Genomic DNA, 18656 nt, shown 5'->3' with positions numbered 1-18656 from the left:
GCTTCCATTTTCTCACCCACAGAATGGGAAGAGAGGGTCATTTGTTGTTAAATTAATGGTTTTCAAACTGTGCCCACAGAGCCTGTTGTTCCACAGTTTTTTAAATTAAATTTTGTTTTATATATTTTAAAGTATTTTTAAATAATAATTCACAAAAATATATTCAAACATGTTAAGCAACTAATTTTAACTGATTCACACTAAGTTAAATTATAAAAATTATCACAATTTTAAGTGTTGTACTACCGAAGTAAATGCTTTTGCCCTCATCATTAAGTTCCTCAGTTATGTCTAGTTGAAAAAATAACTATCCTAAGATTGCAAGGTAAGCTGTAAAAACAGTTTTCATTACCAAACACTCTCTGTGATAATAAGAATTTTCTCATTACTACATATCTAAAACCAAAACAAAGAAGAAATAAACTAGATATGGCTACCAGTAGCCATAATCCCTGATATCCACTTTTTGTGTTTACCAAAATAGCTTCCCTATTCTCATTATTTTGCTTTATAATAGGTAAACATTATACATTTGAACTAATCAACTAAAATCATAAATATCATCAGCATTTGGTCTATATATTTTGGTCTTTTACACAATATAAAGCCTCCCAATGACCAGGATGTTTCCAGTCACTGCATGTGATTGTGTCCACAGTCCCTTCCAACTTCAAACTCAGTGACTATAAATATCAGTCATTATTTTAGTTTTAGGAAGTTTACAACAGCTTCCTAAATACATGAACAACTTCTAGGAATTGTCTCAAATCAACAGAGAACAGGCAACCAGTGGCATGGAGGGGTCTCAGGAATATCTCACTCTACACATCTGTCTATTTTTTGGTTCTCATTCTCTTTTCCTTTTGTTCCCACCATCTTCTTTCTTTACTTTCCCATCTCATTTTTTGTTCCTCCTCCTTACACTCACTGACAACATCCACTGGATTCCATGGTGGTGGATTAGTTCATCTACTAGTTCTTGAGGCTGAAGAGATTGTTGACATCTCGCCTATACTCTTCAAAATACTTTTTATGTTTTCATGGCTTTTTTGCTGATTCTAAATGCTAACTTAGAAATATTGATAAGTTAAAAGACTGTAATGAAAACAATGAACTCACTAATAATCCCCAATGCCCGCAGATAACCTCAGTTAATGCTTTTGCTATATTTCTTTCCAGTCTTGTCTATAGCTCATAACATAATTGAGATCATACTTTATACAGTAGATACTTGGCATTGAATAATTTGGCATTCTTGGTTCTCATTCTTCTAAAAGCAAGCCTGAATATCCATGACACATAGTAACTCGACATTGTGCTGAGGTAGGAATTTAAGTCCACTGGACTATAAGACCAACAATTGAGCCATGCTGGCTGCCCAGCAGTTTCATCCCAAGAAGGCTTTGTTGCTCTCTGCTGGTGTCATTTACACAGTTATTTTTCTGAAGTGATAAAACACTTTGTTTCCTGGCCAAAAGTGGTCTCAAACTGGGAGCCAAAATCTAATCCTTATAAGGGAAGTGAAGAGAAAGTAAAGTATAAAGATTTAATGACTTTTAGATAAAATTAATAAGGCTTTTCATTAGAGACTCAGAGCTATGACATCACTAAGCCCATCATATGCTCTGTACACAGTGTATTACATGTTCTACTGGTAGTCCCAATGGGATTCCCAGAAGTCCAGAGACATACCCTCCTGCAAGTCAGGGATCTACCACGTTTGTTTTCTGCTTCATACATTTAACACTATGTTCTGTATGCTTTCCCATGTGACTAAGACATTTAGGATCTAGTCAAATGTAAAATCCTCTCTTGTGCCTACCATGGTATAAGCAAAGCTTCTGTCTTACGCCAATGGAAATATTTTTGGAATTTGTGCAATGATGTGTGGCATTTTTACCTCTTGGGTGAAAGGTCAGGTCCATCATGTGGCCAGAAAGCCTCAAAGTATAAGCCTGTGGTTCAGCAACAACTAAAAAGGCATAGCATGAATTCAGCTAATAAACACCTTGATGTTTCAAAGCAGCTTTAGATGTAAAATATACAACATTTAGCCTTACATATCTTAATCTGTGAGATGGTGAGACAATTAAGGCTGTCTGGAGGAAATTGTGCAAGTTACACTTTGTGAGACAATCAGAGAACCACCTTTGCAGATTTTCTTTTTTTTTTTTTTTTGGCACAGACCTTTAGTTTTCTCTCCAAGGCAGTAATGAAGGGGGCTTAAATTGGCAAGAGGTGGACAAGTGAAAAAAGATCTCACTCATCACACTATCACGGCCACAATTATTAGCAAACAAATCTGTTTCTAGCTGAAATTGCATCCAGATTCCCCCTTCCCTCAAGGAATTCACAGCAACACTCCTAAGCAAATGCCCAAACTTGTATACCCCCAAGCGGCAATTCTTGGCAAGTTTAAGTGAACTTTTTTTTTTTTTGTCCAGCTCCATTTAGTTTCACAGTAAATTGCATAAATTGTCTCTGGCCAGGAACCAAAAAAAAGGTCTCAAATTCTAATGCAACTATGAAGAAATACCCTGCATTAGAACAAGTGTTATGTGTAGTAGGCATGTAAAAATCCTGATTCTCAGACTAACTTGGTGACCAACTAGTCAATGGCAATATAGCCTGATGTTTAGGAGTGGGAGCTTTGGCATAAAACGTCCTGGCTTGAGACCCTGGCTCTGCCACTTACTAGTTGAATGGCCTTTGGCAAATTCCTTATTCCCACTAAGCCTCAGATTTTTCATCCTACGAAGTGAGGATAATAACAATACTTACCTCATAAAGTTGTCATGAGGAATACATGGCATAATACATTTAAAGAGCTTAGCAGAGTACCTGACTCATGATAAGCACTCAATAAATGTTAGCTGCAGCAGCTATATAATGACTAAGATCACAGTTATGATGATGGTGATGTTAGCTGAGAGAAACTCTTAAGCTCTCCAGAAATCAGCTTTCTCATCCATGAAAGGAAAAGATGGAATTCTAGAATTCTGTATGGGTCTAGAAAGATGGTTCTCTATTTGTTGTTTTAACAACAGGAACTGTAAGTCCTAGGAAAATATGATCTTGAGAGTAAATCACATTTATCAGATTTTTTAAATATAATGATCACAAGAAATTAAGATAATTGGCAACTCCTGAAGTCTCAGTTCACAAGTGTCTGATAACCTCTACTTTACCAGCTGTGAGACATTGCCATTTAATTTACATGGGATTTAGGCCAGGTATGTCTCCAAAAAAAAAACTCAGTGTAAGGACAAGAAATGGTTGACTTATTTAGCAATTACTGTATAATGAAATGTTTTCTTAATTATGGAGGTCTTTAGTTTTACTACAGTAAGTAAATGATTTAGAAAAGTAACAACTTCTTACCTTTTGATCAACCTCATTTAAGTAACTGCTTTGTGCAGCTAATAAGTAAACAATAAGAAAAAAATACCCATAAAATCTCATTTCCACATTCATGTATTATTCATAATGAGATAAATGATACAAAGTTAGGGTGCTTCTTAGAATGCATGATCATACCCTTCCCATGCTTATAGATACACCACACATCATCAGACAATCACATAATCAACTATAACTCAATTATCTGGGAAATTCAATTTACTACAAAGCCAGATCATTCCTAATAGTAATATCACTTCTTATAGTACACTTTAAAGTTTTTAAAAGTGTAATTATTTGTGTAATTCTTTTAATTGGCCTGTGAGTTAATAGAGTAGGTATTATTTCCATCCTTATTTTTAACTTCCGTCTGTCAGTTTGTAGCCAAAAGACTTTACTAGCTAAGTAACTTCTTATCTAGGCCTGAGTTTTGCCCTCTGTAAAATAAATATAATATTCCTCTCAGAGAGTAACTGTGAGAATTAATAAGACAACATATGTAAAGTCCTTAGTGAGGTGCCAAGCAGTCACCAAACATCAGCTATCATGATTGAATTGAGAAACAGACTGGTAAAACAACTTGCCCAATGTCACTTCTGTTTGAAGTTTATAAGGTGCCTTCACATCCATTATCTTATTTAGTTTTACAATCCCTAGGTTAGCGGGCTGGGGGTTGTCACCTATATTTTACAGATGAAAAAACTGAAGCTCAGAGAGGTTAAGTGTTAGGGCCACTTGGCAAAAGCAAATTGGGATGTGGATCTAAGTTCTTCCAGTTCTACAGTATCTCTACATAAAGACAGGCATAAAGGCAGGCAACCTGATGCATGGTGCAGCCTTCATGCCATCAAATCCCACAGTCATCCTTGTTCTGCATAATGCCTTAAGCAACCTATGAGATCTGGTTCCAGCCCAACGTAGAACAGCACAGCCAGCACAGAACCATTAACCATAACAATGCCAAGTCTGGGTGTTTGAATTGACCACATACCCAGGTTAGGCAAGCCTCTTTCATGTAAGTGTAAATACTGACGTTTACTCAAATCAAACAATGGCTAAATCACTCAGTACAGAAAGAAGTAAACAAAGACCAAGGAAATATTAGTCCCACTTATTTAAAAGCAGTTCAGAAATTACATTCATTAATACCAAGAATGTTTAACCCCAGAAATGTAGATGTGAGGAAGTATTCAATGATTTGACCCAAATTATTAAAACTCTTCAGTATTTAGTTTATTACAGAAAATGAATTTGTGTCTAAAAAACTGTTTTCAGATCTGCATAAAGCAGACTCCTTTTGATCTGATTTCGGTGGAAGCCCAGATAAATGAATGTTGCTGCTTAGTTTATGGTTTTTTAAAAATGGGACCTAATTATAGAATATTTTCCGATTTATGGGATCCCAACGTGCCTCTGTAAATGTTAGGGAAACTCTCTGTGTTTTAAGAAGTCATGAAGTGTTACAGGAGGTAAATTTTGAGAGAATTATCTTAGTTCAGTGGTTTTCAAGCTGTGGCCCAGTAAGCTCTGAGTTCTACTCTTAGCATACACTAGGAAGGGGCAGGTAAGATAGAGTCCAATAGCATGGGTTTCCAGGCACCTACTCTTACTTCATCTTAAAACTTCTGATCTCATCCAGTACTTAGTTTTTGCGGATGGCCAAACCTTGATGTAAGGTATTCAAGGTTACATAGAAAGAAAGTAGCAGAGAGGAGTACTGACCTTCCAACTCCCAGCCTCTCAGGTGATCCTTTTCCTCATTATGGCCAGATCCTCCATGCTTTGCTACTCACGAAATAGCAAAGTGCTTGTATGTCTTCCAACTTTTTATTACTTCTTTCCTGCACTCTTCTAAACTGTTGCTTAGAAATAGGCTGGTTTCTATTGCCCTGAGGTTGTCTAGAGAAGATAGAGCACCATTTTCTATACAAGAGACCCTTCTACTACACACAATTTTGTTCATTTTTTAAAATATAGTCACCTATTTTGTGAAAGGTTCTGTGCTTGGTGCCATGGCAAAGGCAAAAATGAATCAACTAGAGTCTGGGCCCCCACACTGTCCAGGGCAGGTTGAGTTGTCCAAAGCAGCACGGTATCTGAAAGACACATGAGAAAGAGAGAAGAGAAGATCTTTTTAAAAGCTTTCAGAGTTATATCTGGGAGATAGCCAATGAAAAGATACAGAGGTAACCTAAGCAGGATGGAAGCATAGTCACTAATCTGTCCTTTCTCTGCTCACATCAGCCAATCACCCCCGCTTGCCTGAACAGCCTACCTAAACTGCCAGACCACTCTCCATATCAGACTGCCCTCTCTCAAAGATGGCAGGGCCAGCAAAAGGCAAGACGTGGGACTGAATATGTGCACAACAGTGGCAGTTTGGGAGTTTCTTTCCTTCCTTTCCTAACTAGCTTTTAAAAACTTGTTTTTGCTTTTTTGTTTTAATTTTGGATGTGGTTGCATTACTTGCCTTTGCATCTGCACACTGATGACATAAGTTCACTCAATGATTATTTACTAATCACCTGTGTGCAGAACACTGTCCTAAGAGATGCAGTAAAGAACCAATATAGCTTCTGCCTCATGGTGATAAACTAAAGAAAAACTTGTGAAATAGTTAGAAGTTAGTACAGTTGGCCCTCAGTATCCATGGGGGATTGGTTCCAGGACCCACCCCACCCCCACCTCCACAGATACCAAAAGCCACAGATGCTCAAATGCCTTCCATATAGAAAGTGGTGTAGTATTTGAATGTGACTTATATCCACCCTCTGTGTACTTTAAATCATCTCTAGATTATGTATAATACCTTATAAAATGTAAATGCTATGTAAATAATTGTTATACTATAATGTTTAGGGAATAATGATGAGAGAAAACATCTGTACATATTCATTACAGATGCAACTATCCATTTTTTTTCTTCAAATATTTTCAGGCTATGGTTGAATCCATAGACGCAGGACCCATGGATATAAAGGGCCAATAGTACACAGTTAAAAGTGAGGAGAGGAGTTAGTATTAGGGGTGTTAAGAAGAAGGAGAGCGAATTTCTGGCTAGATGTTAAGAGAGAAAATAGGCAAGGATTTAGGAGAAGTAGCATTTGACTAAAAAATTTCACTGGGCATTATGGAACCATGTGAGTCTTCTAAATGGTGAGGTGAAGTATCAGGTGCTTTGGCAGCAGAGTAGGCTGGATTGATTTGTTACGAGACTGGTATGAAAGTGCCCAAACTTGTGTCAGGAGGAGATCTACTTGGCAAACATTGCTGGTGTTGTGATGACAACTGGAAGAACTGAGTGGTGAAGGTAGCCCCAGTGTACAGTGGATAGGAGAATGGCCATGACTGAATGGTGATCGTGATAACAGGAGAAGAAGCAAGGCCAAATAATGAATTGTCTGGGATGCACTGAGCTTGAAAAGCCTAGAGCACATCTAGTTATCAGGAAATCAGAAACGAAGATTTGCAGTTCCAGAGAAGAAGCAAGAGGTCATGAGAGATTCACTGAGAGAAACCCTTGAAACCATGAAAGGATCTCTTTATGGTTCATTTTCATTATAAAAAGAACAGAACCGGCCGGGTGTGGTGGCTCATGCCTGTGAGGAGGCCAAGGTGGGCAGATCACGAGGGCAGGAGATCAAGACCATCCTGGCTAACAAAGTGAAACCCCATCTCTACTAAAAATACAAAAAATTATCCGGGCGTGGTGGCGGGCGCCTGTAGTCCCAGCTACTCAGGAGGCCGAGGCAGGAGAATGGCGTGAACCTGAGAGGAGGAGTTTGCAGTGAGCCAAGATCGCACCTCTGCACTCCAACCTGGGCGACAGAGTGAGACTCCATCTCAAAAAAATTAAATTTAATTTAAAAAAAGAACAGAACCCCGGTAAATTAGGTGCCCATGGAGTTAACTACTTTAGGATTTTTCTTGTAGAGAGAGATGTATCTCAATAGTTATATTCTACAACTGAGCAGTGTGAGCCCAATTTTGGCTTGTTTTTTTTTTTTTAACACTGGGGACTCTGTTCTAAAGTAGCATCTTAGATCACTTCTGCACAGACTCAATGATCTTGAAGTAATGCATGGAATTTGAGGTGATGGCCTCATTTCATCCACTTCGTAGTTCCAAAGTTTCTGTCTTTTCTTTCTTAGATTTGAATTTTTTCATACTTGAATATTCTAATTGTTGTAATTGTAAAAGGTGATATATTATAGAAAGCTTAGAAAACAGAAAAACATTTAAAAAGAAAGCAAAAAGTACTCATAATCCTAATACCAATAACTAACCACTGTTGAGAGTTTTTTATATGTGTGTACATATATATGCATGTATACATCTGTGTGTATACATGTGTCACATGAACACACATATATAAGTTATGAAAATGCATAGATATGTACACCATCTATATATTTTCTCATTATGGTCAATCATATTGTACATTCTATTTCATATTCAATTATTTTTAGTTGACATTACATTTGAGTATTTTTCCATGTCATTAAAAATGACTCAAAAACCATTATGTCCATGTGCTGCATAATGTTTCATTATATAAACTTGTCATAACACTGAATCATTCTCCTGAATTCTCAATGGACAATTCAGTAAGACATGTATTTTGAGAGGATGAGGTGGGATGCCTTTTCTGCTGATAGCACATCACTCCAGAATGATCACTTGCTCATGCTCACCTTCTCTTCTTACCACCACAACCCCTGATGATGGGGATATTAGATGGAGTCATGTTACTGCCCAGTGTAAGAGAAACAATGTAAGAACTGTGTGCCTGGTGGTCAGCATAATGAAGGCACTGGAGAATGAGTTTTACCCCCAAGCCAACTGTTTCTTCTATCTTTTCCCTTTGTGACTGTTTTTAAAAATCATTTTTGCCTCCTTCACCACACCCCACATATTCAGATGCATGTCTGAATGCGTGCATACATGTACACACACCCACATCAAGACCTAAACATGGGGAGAACTTCTTAAAGTCCCAAAATTACATTCTTTTTCATTATTCTTTATGATTCACACTTTGCTTAAGAAAAAAAAAAAAAGTAAGCAATAGGAAGTTAACTTCAGGCAAGCTTGCTTTCCCCCAGTAACAGTGTAGTGAAAGGCTAGGGCCATGGCATGAACCCCAGAGAGAGCTGAGCCTATGTACACGAATATGTATTAGCAGGACTGGACAGAGCACCATTGTTTTGATAGCTTTCTGTTTTCACAGGTGCTACAGAGTCACTTTATGAGTCTTCACCATGACCCATGTCATAGAAGACAAATATAGCTATAGTTTTGCTGAATCCAGGTTTAAAGTTCCTTGTTCAAACAAAAACATAATTTCTAAATTGGTCCAAAGCAAAGTTCAACGTCTTGAATTTTGTACACTCTCCCTTTTATTCTCCTTCACTTCAGCCTGTCTCCTTCAGTGTTACTGCCTCCATTTTAAATATCATCAGCTGATCAATCAATTGACAGAGATCTGCAACAGTTTATTCTAATATTGAAGATGACAAATTACAGCCATAAATTTTTTCAGGAGAGAAGGCAATGGTATGCATTTCTGCATTTAGAAATTGATGTAGCATGAATAAAGATACTAGAGTAATGTAAAATATAATTTCAAAGTCAACTTGATTTATTCCTTAATTGACTACTATTAGATAACAGTGTATGTACAAACTTACTAGAAGGACTGTGGAAGAGGATTGGCATTCTTTAAAATATAGTCCTTTTAGAAAAAAAAATTCCCTTTATTACTAGATGTAAGAATGATTCTTACTAGATGTTAGAATGATTGTAACATGAGGAACGATTGAGCTTTCACCTGATTTCTTATCATCTGTCAGAAGGTAGAAAAAAATAGGATGGTTCACTCAAAAAACAGAAAAGGTTAAAGGCTGTTCGTTTCATTCTTGTGTGAAGAACTGTGGGATTTTGAGCATGCCCAAAAGGCAGCATCCCTTTTCTTATACATTGTTACTGAAGGTTAATACACACACAGGCACACACACACACACACACACACACATATCATGAAAATTTTCTCACACAAATGAATATAAAAAACTTATTTACACAAATAAATACAGAAAATTTAGTCATGTAAAATAAATAAGTTAGTACTCCAATGACCTTCCCTCCTGGAAATAGATATCCATCTTAAATGCTTTGTTTCCTATTTTTTAAATAACAAAATTTGACTTCTCTCATGTATTCCCTAACCTTTCAGTAATTTCTTCAGAAACTATGCAGGCCCCTTTATCCCTCTCTCTCTCCTTCTTACCTTTCATCATCTCCAGCCAGTGCTATTTTTATCTCTGTGATCCACACTCACGGCTCACTGTTTCTACCCAAACACCTGGGTTTGCTAGCCATATTTTATAAACCTACTATATCATCTTATATCAGAGGAATGGGTAAAAATGGAAGTATTTATTTATTAAAATATAAAGATCAACATATTTATATTGAATATATCAATATTATATAGATATATAAATAGATGCATCCATCTATCCCAGAGGCACAGATAGAATACATGAGTTCCTTCAATACCCCAAAGAGGGGCTTTCTATCATTTATCAGTTGCAAAATAAGCATCTTCCACTTATGCACTACCATGCTCTACATCTGTGCATCTCCATCTCCCACTCTTGATGAAGGTGCTGTTGCACTAGCGGTCTTATCCAAAACCCATGAATCATTAGTCCTCCACAAACCAGAAAACAAGGCCTCTGCAGGGACCCACCAGTCTTACCAATTGGAGACTTTAGTTGAAATCAGTGAAGTAGGTCAGAGTAGTTTATTGGCATCCTAAAGGCCTCCAGGAACCTCCACACAGCCTATGATATATCTTGTGGATCCTGAGCATTCACTCTGTCTCTAAACCTCACAGGTTTCCCAGGGTCCTAGAGGTACTAACAAGCCATGACAATCACAACCATCACTGCAATAGCAGTTAACACTGTACAATATTTTATAGACCACAAAAACCCACTTTTCATAATATCTCATTTTAACTGCCTACCTTTATTTTGGTAGGAAATTTGCCTTTGCTAATAGTTGCCTACTATGTTCAGTAGTTTCCCCCTCCCCTTATAAAATACCCAAGTGGCTACTTTCCAAGTATTAGTGAAATCCCTAGATCTGCCAAGAGAAGAAACCTAGCTAATGCAGTTACATAGTATTGTCAATTCTGAAGTACATATTCTCCAGCTTGAATAGCTCTCTCTTTCATCAGAAGTGAGACAGTTACTGTAATTGCTTGGCGAGCATCTGGAAGTAACATGAATAATGATGATAATAATAATGACCTCATAGGATGTATAATTTGGGGATTAAAGAACATTTACAATCTTATGGTGTCATAGTTAATGATGAAGTGCCAAGTTTTGTTGCCACCACCCTTTGCAATGGTATTTCCTGCTTGGATCAGAGAACTAATTATAGTAAATGGTGCCCTTTCAAAGAACTTGCCCCATCCTAAAGCATATCCTGGCATAAAGATATAAAACTGTTTTAGTGTTGTTTTATAGATACAATTTATTAATGTTATTTTGCATTTGTATTAAAAATTTGTATAATGTAATCATTTAGTGTTTATTTTATTGTGTGTACCTTCTACTCAGAGGGTTGGCATTATTGTTCCTAACAGTGACGGATACAAGCAGATCATGCCTTATGACCTCTACCATCCCCTTCCTCGGTACGTAAATCAATCATCCTGATGTTAGAATTAGCAAATTAGTCTTCTGCTGCTTATCTATATATATAGAGATATACATATACATAGAGAGAGAGATTATATGTTTTTAAGATGGTAGATGGTATATTTTGCAATCCACCCTGAGTTCTGCTTTTGAATAATACTAGCCTGCTCAGACTGTAAGCTTATCATTCAAAAACCACTTTAAGGTAGAATCATGTTACACTGGAGTGAAAACAGTAATTCACTCTGATTAGATACAGTTTGTGAGTTTATATTATGTCTTTCTTTCCCTCCCTTTGTTCTTTCGTATTTTTCCTCTCAATAGGACCCTAGTCATTAAAGCACTGTAGCTAACTATTAAACAAACACTGCCTAAAGTATTATTGCACTACCACTAACATGGAATTCCAGATGTGATATTATTCTGCATAGGGGCTTTAAATGTCCACTTTTTATTTCAGATAAATTATAATTAAGTATAAAAGGCAATTTTTTAATATTCTTATTGTTCAAAACATTTTAGGAGACACTTTTTCTAAACGAAATTCAATGTGCTGCATTGCTTTTTTAAAGTACAGTACTTTTAAAAACTAGAAAAAAGGTAATGAAAGTAATTCAGGAACTTTTAAAAGAAAGTGTTCCCTTTATAATATATTCATAAGAAAACCGGAGAAGCTGAAAAATACTCTAGCTACTGAGTGTGTTCACTGCATTGGAAACAGCTCCACAGAGAGCAGAAATTAGAATTGGGATTGAAGTAGACCTATGCTCTATTTTCTTTGCTTATTTGGCCCTCAGGGAGTCAGCTGCTATTTAGAACCAAGGGTTTATATCAGATCATAAATGGTTGGAGTAATCCACAGCAGCCTGCTCCATCTCAAATTAAACCAAGCCCAGAAAATAATTTTATTTTGAACTGTAAGGGTTTGATGGAAAAATCTCCAAATACATAATGAATTAGAATCCAAATAGAGGTCCCTTGACGTCATCTAGTGCAACTCCCCATTGATGCTTCATTCTCCCATTTCTTCCCGAACAATCACAACCATATACCACAGATATGTTAAATATATATTTACGCAAATATGCATTCATATATTCAATGCATATGTATTCACACATGTATATACACATCTATCGATGTTTATATAATACATATATACAAGTGAAAGTTGTCATCCAGCATCTACTTAAATATGTCTAGTGACTGGCAGGGAACTCATTTTTCACCTAATGATGACATATAGGAAGGGAATTTGACTTATACTAGATATACTTCTTGTTTTTCTTGTTATTTTTAACTCTTTCACTACGTGGCTATGTCATTAGTCAGCTCACTCCTACTTTCCTATGACTATATTGATAAAGACAATAAATAGCTTTAGAATGTTCCTAATGTATCATTTTTCTGGTTTTATCCAGAACTCTTGACGTTGAAAAAATAATGAAATAGCAAAAAATTAATTTTTTGAAGTAATGAAAATAGCAAATGATTAATTTAACTGAACTAAGATTTCATTTGGTTTCAATTTCTGTATCTGTGAAATAAATGTTCATAGGATATATGTATCTGTTTGTATGAAAGCCATACGTTTCATTATTTCAAGATAAAGGTAAAGTTGGACCTCAGGAGTAAGCAACATCAAGTTTATGTTTTTCCTGTAAAGGCAACTCCTAGATTTCTGTTTTATCTGTGATCTCTCTTGTTTATATTTCTCTGGCATAACTAATGCCTATATTAGGTTAAAATTGATTTCTTATAGGTTGGGATTTTTCTCCAAATGCCTAAATCCCAATGGTATATTAAAACGATCCTCCTGGGTGTGTGTTTGTACTATGTCCTTGTATACACTCTTGGCATGTCTATGTATCACAATGGGAAAGAACAATAAATTTTATTTCTTACCCCCTTGTATGTCTGATACTGAACTAGTTATAAAGATAGATATTCAGCTTTATTGGCAAAGTCTTAGTAAATGGAAACTATTTTTACAACTGTGTTTTCATTCATAAGAAGAATTAAGGCTCAAAAATGGTTCTCAAATGGCAGCTACCCACTGATCAAGGCAATTTAAATTATTTAAATGGGGTTAAGAACACAGGTATAGATACAAAACACAATTAACATATTTTTACCTTGTTCTTTCCTGCTTTCAGTCTTTGACTGTAACACATATCTGGACATAATATGAGAATGTAGTCTGAATAATTGTCTTGATTTATAATTAATCTATGCCACTCTTGTGCATCCTGCTTAATTTGAGAATTTCTTAAACACACTCTGTGTTTAAAAAAATTAAAAGCCAAAAGAGGCTAAATGTATGATGTATAAATTCATTCATTGTTCTCCAGGATAAGATTCTTGGATATGTCTTTTTTTTTATTCCAAGCACTTACCTGGTTACCATCTTCAGATCTCCTGACATGCTCTCTCTCAGCTTTTGTTACGCTTTCTTTAAAGTACACAAACATGTTTTACTTCAAGATTCCACATAACCCTATTATTATACAAGTATTCACATGATAATTTTCTACGCATAGAACTGTAGTTGTACGCTGGGACCATAGTATAAATTTTTGAAATAATATTGCCTCATTTGTCTTTCTCTGATCACTGACATTGAAAAAGATACTTACTGCTATTTGTGAAATTACACTATGGTCAGGTCCAAGTGCTGAGACAGAAATTAATCACTCTCCCTTTAGTAGGGTCAAGCTTAAGAATTTTAGAGTACCAATTAGAAAATGTGCTCTTTTATAGGATCTTAATATTCTAAGTGATTAAATGTACATTTAAAAACATATTCCTACTTCACTGTCAGATCAAATCTAATGTGAATACATACTTATGTATTCAACCCAACTTTAATCTGAATCAGGCCTGATATTCATCTCCAGAAGGAAGCCCTCCAGAGATTTATGTGGAGACAAAGGAGAATTGGTCTTACCCATTGGGAAGAGAAACTCTCTACAGAGCTACTTCATTCTCTTGAAAGAGATCAGAAAGTCTCCCAAGGGCCAAACAGAGGGCCTCAGTTTCCCCACAATGACATTTTCTTATGTGTCTCCTGGGGAAATACACATAGGAAAATATTGTATTTGGCAGCATGTCTTGGCTTTTGGCAGGCAGATAACAGTTGTTGCCTAAACTTGAACAGTGCAGAGAAAATGTGAAGGAAAACCCTTTGTAACTAGGAAAAACACATTATTCAGGCTCATGCAGAGGAGAAATCAAACTCACAATGTACACAAAAAACCCGCCTACAGAATAATTAATGTCTCAATGGTGTGCCTGTGCAACATTTTAAAATTTTAACTATTCAAATGGATCAACCCAGTGACATTTTGTTTCTGTCATTAAAATTATATCTCTCATAATTCTAAGAGAAATCTTAAATCTCCTTAGCAATCCTCATCAATAAGCAGAATATATGTAAAAAAGACCAGCTCAACTCAGTCCCAATGTTTCTGTTTTTAGAAATTCTACATTCTGTAAATCTACAGGAGGAGAGAAGAGAATTTGGCAAAGATATCTCTCTGCATCTGGGACCTAATGCTTCAGAGCTGTGTAAAGCTCTGAAAAAAAAATCAATGGAAGTCTCTTAAATGTTTTGACATTATTGTTATTTTCTACCTTACTTAACTATATGTCTACTTTCAGATGCCATTAGCCTTCCAACTCAAACCAAACCTCTTCACAGTTCCAAGAGTTACTTACTGGAGGATCTCTAAATAGCAGTATCCCTCAACAGTTAGGGAATATGTAGATAATATTAACGCTTCTGCTCCTCAGCTTAATAATGATAGCACAGTTTGAACATCAGAATTGTGCTGAATCTATGTAGTCCCAAAGCTGATGATTGCAGAAGCAAAGGAGAGTCTTTTGTTTACCTTGATCTTTTATGAGCTTCTTCTATTAAAAAAAATACCTAGAAGTTAAGTAATAAAGCATTACATTGAAAATAAAAAGTATCTGCAGGTGCAAACCATTAGTGTTAACTGAGTATACCACTTTAGTCTTGAGATGGATACTTAATGGGTTTAATGAAAATAAATTTTATATATACATATCCTGAAACTATGAGAGAAGGACAGAACTACCTCCTACATCTTCTGAGTAGGTTACAGACGGCACACATATCTTTGTGGACAGCTCTCAAAACTGTAATGGCTTACATTTGTATAGAGCTTCACGGTTTGCAGAGCCCTTTTGCCAATGTTGAATCCTTCTCTCTTACTCATCAGGTTTCAGGCAATAGATGGCTTTTGGTTTTCTGGACCTTAGCCTCTCAGAACCTGATTATACCAATAGACATGGGGAGTGGGTTGGTGGACCAGTCACTGAGGAGGCTTAGCAATGTGCATGTCTGCCCTGATGACTCCCCTTGCTTCTGTAGGTGGGAGGCCACCCCATGGACCGCGTGCTCCTCCTCGTGTGGGGGGGGCATCCAGAGCCGGGCAGTTTCCTGTGTGGAGGAGGACATCCAGGGGCATGTCACTTCAGTGGAAGAGTGGAAATGCATGTACACCCCTAAGATGCCCATCGCGCAGCCCTGCAACATTTTTGACTGCCCTAAATGGCTGGCACAGGAGTGGTCTCCGGTAACTGTGCCTTCTTTCTTTGTTCATTAGGAGAGTAAGTCCACTCTTCCCTCTCATCATCATGGCCCCACCGGGTACCCTGAGCAGCTCCACACTCTTCTTGAGGTGTCTAGAAGCCTACCAGCTTAGCTCCTGGAGTAGGAATGCCCCAAATCCAGCATGACCAAAAGTAAATGATGTTTTTTTAAAGTGTCTTTCTTCAAGTTTCTTCGAGAAGCCTCTATTGTTCCCCAGATAATGTTCCCTCAAATAGCACGGGGAAGCAACTGCCTTTCAAGGGTAATTGAGGCTGAATGAATGATCCCGAATCTGTAAAAGCTGCTTTGATGATAGAGCTCAGTAGACCAGAAGTTTGACTTCATTTTGTATGTATTATGCTTTGTATCCGAAAGGGTCTAAGTGGATTAATATTAAAACTATGTATATTAATCATTGGAGAAGGGGGGAAGAGGAAATGAAAATAGCACAAAAATTAAAATTGGAACGAAGTAAGATAATTAAAACAAAAAACTTATAGATGTTAGGAAACCTGCTGTAATTAAACATAAAATGTCATTCAGGGTTTCCTGACTGCTAATGCAGAAAGGAAAATCGTAAAGGAAACAGAAAGATGAAATAAGCCATTGTGCCCTCCACCTCAGAAATGACAAAAGACTCTTCACTGAGCCCTGTGGCTTCATGGCAGCAGATCAGAGCTGTGACATTTTCTACATCTAGACATGCTACCAGACATGGGGAACCATTAGAGGTGCAATCTACATTGGGCATCTGGTCATTCAATCTGTTCTTTTAAATGTTATTTTTGCCTTTCAATGTAATCAATTGGATTAACAATGCTGCAATATAATTTAGCTATAATCGTAGTTTAAATTTTTTGATATCCATGTAGAGGTATTTCCCATATTTTTGGAAGTAGCGGTCATTAGCAAAGTAACTAAATAAAATACAGTGCTGGTAGTCAAAATAAAGCACACTCTACAGTCTCTTTTCTCCTTTCTTCTTTTTGGCGCTTGGTTTGAGACTTTGCACACAGTGGGTACTTAAAGATTGCTGACTGATTAATCCAAAGCTATGGAATTGAAAGTGATTTAATTTTCAGCGAGTTTCACCTCAAATAGCCAAATAGAACAAAGATCCCTTGACTGGTAAGAAGTGGTATAAATTTACCAGGAGTCCTCGTGTGGGGGGTAAAAAAAAAGAAAACTTAGATTAAAAGTTTTAGATGGGAAGTGAAGAAAAGTAAACAAGGCTTTGCCTACGAGTCTCCTCTCTCTTGCAATCTCTTTCCAGTGCACAGTGACATGTGGCCAGGGCCTCAGATACCGTGTGGTCCTCTGCATCGACCATCGAGGAATGCACACAGGAGGCTGTAGCCCAAAAACAAAGCCCCACATAAAAGAGGAATGCATCGTACCCACTCCCTGCTATAAACCCAAAGGTAACTTGACAGGTGCTCTATTACCAGCCTGTTAATTGTTGTGTGTAGTCAGGTGTGTTTTAAACTCCTTGGAATATTTTTAAGTATCCCAAGTATTCTTAGTAAGAATTCTTTATAACTTAAACTCTACTAAAGGAATTTGATTATCTTAAAGAATCTTTCAAGTGATTTTGATTGCAAAATTTCATTAACCACTACATGTAGAAATATATTTATATAATTATCTCCCAAGTCATAAAGTTGTTTGAGGACTATTGCTGAAGAATACGGATGTACCTTCTTAAAGGGAGACCAGATATTCTAGAAATATATGTTTGATTTACTATCCACATTTCTTGCCTTTAAAAACAAGGGAGTGAACCCAAGTATGTCTATTTTGCTAAGGCTGAAGTACATTGGGAAGTCTCATACTTCAAACTGATGAAACAGAAAACTGTCACTTCTTATATTGAAAATTAAAACATTAATATGAGACTGAATTCCAGAACCATAATTTAAAATATATCAGAATTTAAAAGATATTGCAATAATTTATAAAAAAGAAATTTTAGGAAAGTGTAGAACTAAGCATTTAGTGAGCCAGACTTATAATTACACTGGATATCTCAGATTAGCAAGAATATGAATTTGATTTCTGTACAAGTATTGTTACTTGTCTGTGTCAATGGAAAAGAAAAATTCAAAGTCACAAACCATTCAGAAGTAAAGAACTCTTTAAACCCCCTTTAATTTTTAATATTAAATATGGCTCCCATTTCTTTATTTTTTTAAGCCATTAAATTTCTCTGAAAAATCAGTCACAGTGTAGCTCTTTATTATACTATAGGTGGCCCTAATTGCAACTGAATGGCATCATAAAATCTAAATTAATGATATAAAAGGAAACAAAAAAAAAGAAATCCTGATTAATTTTAATAAATGCATCTCTCTCGAAGCCTTGGTTTCCTCCTCTGTAAAATGGGTGTAATAATAGTATCTAAATCACAGATCATGTGTAGGTTAAATGAGATATAACATAAACAGGGTGGTTAACCTAGTGCCTGCAATATAGTAACTTCTACATACAGTAAGTTACTTTTAACTCCTGACTATCATCAGTGCCCTCAACTATGGGAGGAGGTTGCCACAGGTGCGTCTGACAGGATTTAGTTCAAAACAGCAATAAAGTATTACAAGCTTACTATGAGTGCCAAACTGAATGCTTCCTTATTGAAAGACAGAGAGCTAACTATGCCACCAGAGACAGCTTCATTTACTGAGGTTTTTTTTGTTTTTTTTTTTTTGAGACGGAGTCTCACTCTGTTGCCCAGGCTGGAGTTCAGTGGCGTGATCTCGGCTCACTGCAACCTCTGCCTCCCAGGCTGAGGCGATTCTCCTACTTCAGCCTCCGGAGTAACTGGGATTACAGGCGCATGCTGCCGTGCCCAGCTAATTTTTTGTATTTTTTTTTTTGGTAGAGACGGGGTTTCACCTTGTTGCCCAGGCTGGTCTCAAACTCCTGAG

The 18656-nt window shown here is 36.6% G+C and overlaps 1 protein-coding gene across 3 annotated transcripts in view; it reads left to right on the top strand.

Annotated features, from left to right (window-relative positions):
* The window catches only part of ADAMTSL1 (ADAMTS like 1), a 1021291-nt gene that overhangs the window by 772488 nt on the left and 230147 nt on the right, over positions 1-18656 (top strand). For 2 of the 3 annotated variants that reach the window (XM_034967210.2, XM_003822608.5), the window contains 3 exons: positions 11060-11110; positions 15511-15715; positions 17006-17153. In XM_034967210.2, coding sequence (XP_034823101.1) covers positions 11060-11110; positions 15511-15715; positions 17006-17153 — 404 coding nt within the window. The remainder of the gene's footprint in view (positions 1-11059; positions 11111-15510; positions 15716-17005; positions 17154-18656) is intronic. The other variant, XM_063594468.1, reaches the window with a different exon arrangement.

The sequence above is a fragment of the Pan paniscus genome, chromosome 11 (genome assembly GCF_029289425.2).
Source record: "Pan paniscus chromosome 11, NHGRI_mPanPan1-v2.0_pri, whole genome shotgun sequence".
Taxonomy (NCBI): domain Eukaryota; kingdom Metazoa; phylum Chordata; class Mammalia; order Primates; family Hominidae; genus Pan; species Pan paniscus.
The sequence above is the reverse complement of the archived record's forward strand: the minus strand, read 5'-3'. Positions and strand labels throughout refer to the sequence as shown.